Consider the following 9,244-nt stretch of genomic DNA (forward strand, 5'->3'; position numbering starts at 1 on the left):
GATGAGGCGGAACGCGAATTGTAAATGTATAGATAATATTTGAATAAATCAATAATTTTAGTGTAATTGTTTCTGTTATGATTTGTTATTTGGTAGTGTAATTTTTATTAAACATCATTGATATGCTTTGAAGGAAGTTTAATTTGATCAGCACGAATCTTGATGCAATATTTAAAAACTTTTAGAATTAAATTTTAAATCATCTGAAAAAAAGACTTCAGTCAACTCATCGTCAAATAAGCCTAAATCTCAAACACTTAACAAAAAAAGCCTTTGAGAGGTTAACCGAAGGACTTGAGGATATCTAAATCTTGCATGCTTATTGATATATCATCAAAAATTTATCTTGATTGGGCACAAATCTCAAGGCAAAATCAAGTTGAAAATTTCAAAATTAAGTATGAGATCATCCGAACTCTGATTTCAGCAAACTTACAGTCCAACTGAACTTCTCGAAAATACGAACCCAACGACAACAAGTTTGACTCAATTCCAGCCCAAATGGGTCCAAACCAAAAACCCAAAGCGCATTCGGAAAGTTCAAATCATAATTTGGATAGTCAAACAATTTCCAAACGAGATATGCTTATATATGAATCGAGCGGTTCGACGAGATGAATCCAACAAGCCCAAGATCATCGTATTCTGATATCATTAAGAGATTCAAATGCCAGTAAACGGTCCACAATCAAAGGGATAAACATCAGTTGTCCATTCAAACCACTCCCAATATACCCTTGATGTCCCTCATATTTACTGACCATGCCACTCTTAAAAAATTATAAATATATCCTTCATTCTTCATTGAGAGGGAACCAAGCATGAAAGAAAAAGAATAGATGAGAGGAAGAGAGATTTGAGATCTCTATTTCCACCAAATTTCTCATCGACCACTGCCCAACAATCGATTGTTGTCGAACTTTGTTCGGACTTCCGCCCAGCCACTAATTATCACCATACTTATACCCGACCACCGATTGTTATTGGATTTCCTCCAAACCACCATCGTCGATAACGATCCTTCTAACCTCCGTCTCAAGACTATGATCTTTTCGATCTCCTTCGACTACCGACAATAACCCTTCCGAACATTCCTCAACAAATAATAGTCCTTCTAACCCTGTCGCCTGTCAAATACTGTCATTTCAACCTCTGTTGGCAGATAACGATCCTTCTGAACTCCGTCTCCTATCGACTACATTCCTTCTGAAATCCATCACCATACTACGGTGGAAAAACAAGATTACAGTATTTCCGACCTCTGTCGCCCGCCGACCACAGTCCTTCCAAATTTCATCGCCAGACTACGGTCTTTCTGACCTTCGTCGCTCGCCGACTATGACCCTAATAACCAAACAAACATGTTAATACTTATTCTTTTAATTACCACCTTGTAATGCATTCTATATGATGCATATTTGCTATATCAAGCTAAGGTCTTCCCCCAAAGGAATGGTCTCATTTGTAATAGACTGCAAACACTAGTGGATTCATTCAAACTAGGGCATGCCTTGTGATTTTTCTCCCTTTTAGGGGTTTTCATGTAAAAATTGTGGTGTATGTTATAAATGCTCCACCCTCTCTTTTATCTGATTGTGTATTTGATCTTCATACAAAATAAGACATTAAACTTTATATTTATCTATCACCACAAAATATTCCAAGTGCAACACTTATAATAAAAATGAGCGACTTCATGAGATGAATCCAAGGCATGCTTATAATAATAAAAAAGAGCGACTTAATAATATACCTACTATTTAAAGATACCTTAAAAAGAACATGAATGTTCAGTAAATGATCTATAACAAAAAGTTTCGATATAAGTCATTATTTGGAGAGTTATGAAACTTTAGATAAAATTATCGATAAACCTATCGTACAATTATTATAAATAGACGATCAACTTCACATGAAGCGGACTTAGATTTAAAGATGAAAAAATCATGAATATCTAAATAACTCTAGAGCTCTGTATAATATTATACGGTGAAGACCACCGATAGCCATCAGCATCAAATGGTGACCATCATCCTAATGTTGTTGCTTGAATATCAATGTCTATCAGCCATTGTTGTCCTTGATTATCAATCATCATTGGACTGTCATTGTGTAACCACATCTGTCTGACTGTCATAACATCATCAGACCAACATCTACCAATCACTATTACATGATTTCTATCTAACCAATGTCACTAAACTAATACCATTAAACTACTACATCTCTAATATTCTCTAACATTTATATAATTATAAATCTTTGTTGCATATTTTGTAATTTAATCTTCTCCAATTGAAAAAAAAAACCGACTTTTATAATAACCCCTATATTTTTTTCTCTTTTCAAAATTTTTACATAAAATTATGATCTGTTATATTATTTTTTTATATGTATATTGGATTTTCTTGAATGTTAAGATGTTATTGAGATAAATTTTCTGATACCGAATAATTATAAATTTTAAAAAGCATAATATTCATTTTTTTAAAGGAAATATTTGAGAAATGTAAATAAAATGGATCCCAACTAATTTGAATTCGATTCTTTTTTTTTTTATAACAATAGCGATAGAATTTTTAAAAAAAAAAAAAAAAAAACTTAACTTTATTTATTTATATTTTGCATCCCCACACGAGTTTTAAAAACAGGTTAGGAGCGCGAATGGTTGAGGGTGCCGTTTGGGTGAACAACACGGGGTATACACGAGGAATATAAGGGAAGGTGGGCCCAGGCCGGCGGAAACTCGGCGGGGCCCACCTCACAGCAGAGAACATTCGTTTATGTGGCTGCACACGTGTCAGCCGGAGAGTGCTTCAGCATTCCCCCTTACCTGAGCCGGGCAAGGCAGGTAGGGGGTCGTTGGATGGTTGGGTTCTCTAACTATTTCACCCTTCCAGTTGCACACCACTTTTCGTACTGTTTTATTCCCATAATGCCCTCACACTTTTCTACATTCCCAACTGTACCCATGAATATTTCTCGGGTTTCCGCCTTAGTTTCTCCAGTGGCCCAGGGGGCAATTTCGTCTGTCGGTAGTGCTCATTTTGGAAAAAGAGAAGAAGGGTGAGAAAATTCTAGTGGCGGGGAGCAGCCGACGTCGGCCCTTTACAAATTTTGAATTGGGTGACCGACATGTGGCGGTTCCTTCGCTGTAACTCTACAGGTAGAACCGGTTGCCCGTGTAGAAAGCGTCTTTAAAGGTCTCACCCGTCGGCCTTATTATATTCATTTATTGCCAATAATATTGTTATATATGAATAATTATTTAATCAAAGAAATAGGAAGGAAGGCTGAGATATATGCGTATATAAGAGGGAGATGGAATTGGTGCGCTTTTATTAGAGGAATCGAGTTACAGGGAAAGCTGGCGCTACCGTTCAGTCGATTTTGTGTGGTTTTCTGTTAGATTCCTGCCGCCGTCGCCGGAAACTGAGGCCGGAGATTGAAGCCAGCACCGCCGCCGAATGGCTTCGGGGTTCCCGGGTCGTGATCTACGGGGAGGGTTTGGTTTTGGGGCTGGATCGGCTGTGCAGATGCAGTACCAGCAGCGATCTGACGGTGGAGCGGCTATCGGAGCCGCAGGGCTCTTGAAGAGGTCGCTGACGGAGATGGAGAGGCAGCAGCAGATGCAGCACGCGATCTATCTCCGGTCTGTGAAGCAGAAGACCCATTTCGCCTTGCCTTCGCCGGTCTCTCATATTTCTGCCGCGGATCTCTCTGCTGCTTCGACAACCACGACATCTTCGATTCTTTCGTCTCTTTCCTCTGCGTCTGCTTCGATCCCGTTTGTGGGGCAGGGAATTCCTAATTCCACCACTTGGTCGTTTCAGGCGACGTTTGCAGATGCTGAGATAGATTCTGAGAAGAAATCGAGTATGACGACCAGGCTTTTGGAGTTGGAACGGCAGCTGCTCGATGACGAGGAGGAGGAGTTGAGCATATCTGGTTCTGCGGTCACGAGTAACGAGTGGAGCGAAACGATGGAGAAGCTCATGTCTCCACCGCCTCCTCCTCCGCCGATTGCGGCTGTAGTGAATCTGCACCCACCTTCCCCTTCTCCGACCACCTCTTCTACCTCCTCTTCTGGATCATCTTCCTCCTGTACGCCCTCATCGGCCACGCCGTCGAGGCAGATGCTTCTGGACACAGCCACAGCCATCACAGAAGGGAATCAGGAAACCGCAACGGCGAATCTTGCCGTTTTGAAACGGACGGCGAATCCCCGCGGCGACCCGGAGCAGCGACTCACGGCGATGATGGTCGCTGCCCTCGTGTCCCGCATCAACCCACCGGCACCTGGAAGTTCTCACCCGGTAGCTGATGTCTGCAGCGCAGAACACCAGGCAGCCTCTCACTTGCTCTACGAAGCCTCTCCCTGCTTCAAACTAGGCCTCATGGCGGCGAATCTCGCCATTCTAGAAGCTACCAAAGACAATCCCAAGATCCACATCCTCGATTTCGACATAGGACAGGGGAGCCAGCTCGCTTCCCTCATTCACGCGTTCTCCGAACGCCATCGTCAGCGATCACCCGCACTACCGCCGCCATGTATAAAGATCACCTCCGTCTGTCCTCTTCAGGGCAACGACACCAACAATCTAAGAATCGTCGGTGACCGTCTCGCAAAACTAGCTGAAAGCCGAGGTGTTGGACTCCGCTTCAACATCGTGAACAGCAGAACTCAAGAACTCAACCAGACGACTCTGCTCTGCGAGCCAGGCGAAGCCCTCGCAGTAAACTTCGCCTTCTTCCTCTCCCGAGTCGCCGACGAAAGCGTCTCGACGGCGAACCCCCGCGACGAGCTTCTCCGCCGGGTAAAATCCCTCTCCCCGCGTGTCGTAACCCTTGTAGAGCAGGAGATGAACGGCAACACAGCTCCCTTCGCCACGCGTTTCACTGAAGCCTGCGCGCACTTCGGCGCCCTGCTCGAGTCCCTCGACGCCACTGCGACCCGGGAAAGCACCGAACGGGCCCGCGTCGAAGCCTGCCTCGCCCGGAAAGCGGCCAACTCCATCGCCCGGGAGGGCGCCGACCGTGTTGAACGCTGCGAGCTATACGGCAAATGGAGAGCTCGTATGGGAATGGCAGGCCTGAACCCGGTTCCCCTCGGTTCGATTGTATCCGAACCGGTCAAGCTTCGGCTCTCCTCTCTCCGAAACAATCCCGGCTTTACAATCAAAGAGGAGGCCGCATGGGTCGGCTGCGGTTGGATGGGCCGCGTTCTCACCGTCGCCTCCGCGTGGCGTTAGGCGGATGTCCCTAATCAGCAAGTAATCATCTTATCATCATCACAAGAACAGGTGCTCCAAATTTTTATCTTTCTTTTTTATCAATAGAGAGGTAATTAATTAATTAATTATCTGAACGTTAGTTTCTTTTATAATTATTTGACATTCATGGCCGAGAAGATATTCTGCCAATTAAATGTTTCTGTATTGTGCTATAATGATGTTTATGTTGAATTAGTGCTGAAATAATTTGTGAAGCTGTGAATAATCTCTTATGGGAAAGTGATTATGGTTTTGCTTGCTTTGGGCGCATAAAGAAAGGTTGCATTCTTGTACACGAAAGAGAAGGCCGGCTGCGTGCACTGTCTCTACTCTCTAGTAATATGTGAATGGTCTTAGCAAGATATTATTTATTATTATAATTTTATAATATCCACGTGTCATATGAGGAGTGGGTTTCTTCCAGCTTTGAGGCTACAGCTGGGCTTATAGCATAGGTTTTTTTTTTTTTCTTCCTTCAGTTTGTTGATGGATGGGCTTAGGAGTCTAAGCTGATTTGTGGGAGTTGACTAATATAAAAAAAATATATATTAATATTAAATATATTTAAATTCTATTACAATTCAATATTTTGAGTTCAAAGTTGTTGAATAATATTTAATACTTGCACTATTTTTTCTAATTTTTTTATTTATATGAAAATTTGTGTGAATTAAATTGTGAACTCAATTTAGAATTCTTGGTCTCTTGGTGGGTAAGCTTAGGCTATTTTGAGTCAGTATTCTTATTTGGTAAATCAATCAACCTCAAATGAGAGATGATTCAAGCAAACCCTAATTGTATTCTTGGAAGAATAAATGAAAAGGGCAACTTAGGATTTATTTTGTATAGCTTTCTACATGTTTTATTTTTATATAATAATCATAAATTTTTGGTATATTTTTCTTGCTGCTTTTTCATTAATGTTTAGAAATTTGTGCGGTTGGAAGTTGTTTTCTCTAATGCACCTTCACAATAAATTTTCTAAAGCTTTGCGGATGTCCGAAACAATTTATTTAGGCTGGTCATTTGGATTAATTATTCTGTGCGGACGTTAAAAGCCGTTCAGAGACCAATCAGAATGCGCCACGTCACCCCTTCGCTCAGTACCCCGGCTTGGTACCGCTGATTGATGCATTCTGATTGGTCTCCAGACGGCATTCTGCATCCGGTCTCTGGACAGTTTGCCTTGATTTCCTTTTTGGGCAACTATTTCATTTTATTTGATTAGTGCATATAGGAGGAGAGGTGGAGAGAAGGCCCATAACTCCTCTGCTCAAATTGGTGTGGAATTCTCCATAATTGGTGATGCAAACGGATGGATGCGTAGTAAATGGTTCCATGTTTGCACGTGAAAGAGAAGGATTGCTAAGAGCCTAAGACATTTGGGACTTTGGTAATGCTTTTGCTTTGTGTTTTGCGTTGCCAGCTATTACTGTGTTGTGAAATGAAATATTAAATAAGTAAGCTGTCATAATTTTTAATTGGTCTTATATCGTTTGATTATCAACATTATGTGCTTAGCTGATATTATTAATTGCATAACTAATTGATAATTGATTAGGTAAAAATTCGTTCAAGATAAGGACCTTTCCAATATAAAATTCAGTAATCCAAAAAATCTTTTTGCATGGGGATTTATCCTGATCGACGGATTGAACTGGGAGACCTTGGCCTTTATTTGATTTGTTTTTTAAGCAATTTTATTTTGCTTTCTTGTTTTTCATTCTTCCTTGCCTTGAAGTTCAGCTGCTAAGGCACCAAAGTTTGGCGAATTATTCCGTCCGGTGACCGGATGTCCAGACACCCAATCCAAACGCGCCACGGCAACCAAATACATTGGGTCCCGGTGTATTTTGGTGACGTGACGCATCTGGATTGGTGTCCGGACGAATCCGGACACCGGACTTAATAATTTGCCCCAAAGTTTCTGTCTTAGCAGTTTTTTAAGGAAGGTAATACAAAATTTTTCATTCAACGTTCAGATTTGTATTCTTTTCAACAGAAAGTACGTTGAGCTGTGAACTTTGATTTTATTTGGTACAACTTTTGACTGCTGTTTTCAAAAAGTTTTTTACTAGAAAATGGTAAAAAAAATGTCTCAAATGAAGCCTTAAGCTTTGTTTGGGATGGTTTTTTACTGCTTCTTAAAGCAGTTTTTTATTATAAAAATTTTAATTTTTATAATAAAAATCTTGTTTAAGAAGCGATAAGTAAGCCGTCTCAAACAAAGCCTTGGGACGACTTTCTGGTTGCTTCGTAAGTAGCAATAAGAAAGCCGTCCCAAATGAAGCCTTAGTTTTTGTTTGAAATAGCCGTAAAGTTGCTATAGGTAAAGTAATTTTTTGAAGTTGTTGCAGAAAATAGCTTTTTAATACAAAAATTTTGTGAAATCAACAAAAAAAAGTAACGACTAAACAAAAATTATAGTTGCAATTTGAAACATAATCAGTAAGAAAGCCTTAACAAAGTTTTCTTAAAAAAAAATGAAGAAGAATTCTCAATGAATTAATTCCTTATATCATTTATTTTAATCTAAGTTGTATTTACATTGGAAGGTTGGAGTGATCTTGAGGACCAAGCCAGATTATACTTCAGCAGGATCAGGTCTTTGTCGCTTCCGTTTACACTGTAGCTATTTTGAACAACATAAAGCTTAGGGCTGTCAAATTCGGGCCGCGGGTCGGGTTCGGGTCCAACCCAAAATTAAGCTGACACTGTTCAACCCGACCCGTTTTTGCAAACGGGTTGGTTTTCCTAACCCGAACCCGACCCGCTTCGGGTCCGGGTCAACCCGAACCCGACCCGATTCGGGTATATTTTATTAAATTTTTTATTTAATTCAATTTATTTAAATTTAAATCAAATTAAAGTAAAATTTACTTCAATTAATTTAAAATAAACCAAGATTAATTTAATTTGGGCAATAATGTTAATAATTTTTTGAAATATCATTTATTTATTTCATAAAAAATCCATTAAAACCCTCCTAAATTAATTAAAAACGGGTCAAACAAGATTAATTTCGGGGTTCCGGGTCAACCCAAAGCAAACCCGATTTTACAAACGGGTCAAAATCCCTAACCCGATCCCGACCCGGTTCTGGTTCGGGTTGACCCGAACCCGAAATTTTCGGGTCGGGTCAAATATTGACACCCCTACTAAAGCTGTGATAAATTAAGGACTTTTGACATCACTTTCTTTTTAATAAATCAATTACTTTATTTTTAAAACATGAACCCTTAGATATTTGAATCACGCACCACATCATCGATTACTATTGCCTTATTGGTTATAGTCGCGCCCACGTTGGACTCTTGCCCCTTCATCATCATTGCTATCACTGCATCTGCTTCCTCGCAAGCTATAATCGCTCTACTAGTTGTCATCACCACATCGATTACTATTGCCTTCTCGCTATTGCCACTGCCCCAACATTCTTGTCGTCAACGCCAATGTTACCGTAATCACCACCGCAACTACTACTGCAATATAAATCAATTACGCTATATTAAATAAAAAATCTTATATTTAGGTTACCAATCATATTAATATTTCAAATCGGAATATAAACAAAGATAAAAAAATTTATGTGCCTCAAAATAGCAACTAAATTTAAAAATGACAAAATTAAGGCCTTATTTGGTGTTATTTTTACTTTTAATATGTGGAGAAAATATGCTTCATTAATATAGAATATAAAATATTTTGATTTCACAACAAAATATTTAAAATAAAAAAAATTAAAATCTCAAAAGGCCAATGAACAATTTAAGAATATCTCAAAATATTCAGTTCTTCAATTCCAAAATACAGCCCTGTTTGGAAACATGAGAGAGAGAGAGAGAGAGAGAGAGAGAGAGAGAGAGAGAGAGACGTACAGGCTTAGAGAAGATAAATTATAGATATAAATTAGGCAAGAGGAAACGAGTGGACCAACAGAAAATCTATGTACTCAGATATTGGGAAGGATT

General features: G+C 39.8%; 1 protein-coding gene across 1 annotated transcript; it reads left to right on the plus strand.

Moving 5' to 3' along the window:
- Nucleotides 1–3,256: 3,256 nt before the first annotated feature.
- LOC110108200 (scarecrow-like protein 8) lies at nucleotides 3,257–5,530 on the plus strand. Its single transcript, XM_020838739.2, has one exon. The coding sequence runs from the start codon at nucleotides 3,468–3,470 to the stop codon at nucleotides 5,250–5,252; it is 1,785 nt and encodes a 594-aa protein (XP_020694398.1). The 5' UTR covers nucleotides 3,257–3,467; the 3' UTR covers nucleotides 5,253–5,530.
- The last annotated feature ends 3,714 nt before the right edge of the window (nucleotides 5,531–9,244 follow it).

The sequence above is a fragment of the Dendrobium catenatum genome, unplaced genomic scaffold, assembly GCF_001605985.2.
Source record: "Dendrobium catenatum unplaced genomic scaffold, ASM160598v2 fragScaff_scaffold_1574, whole genome shotgun sequence".
NCBI classification, from domain to species: domain Eukaryota; kingdom Viridiplantae; phylum Streptophyta; class Magnoliopsida; order Asparagales; family Orchidaceae; genus Dendrobium; species Dendrobium catenatum.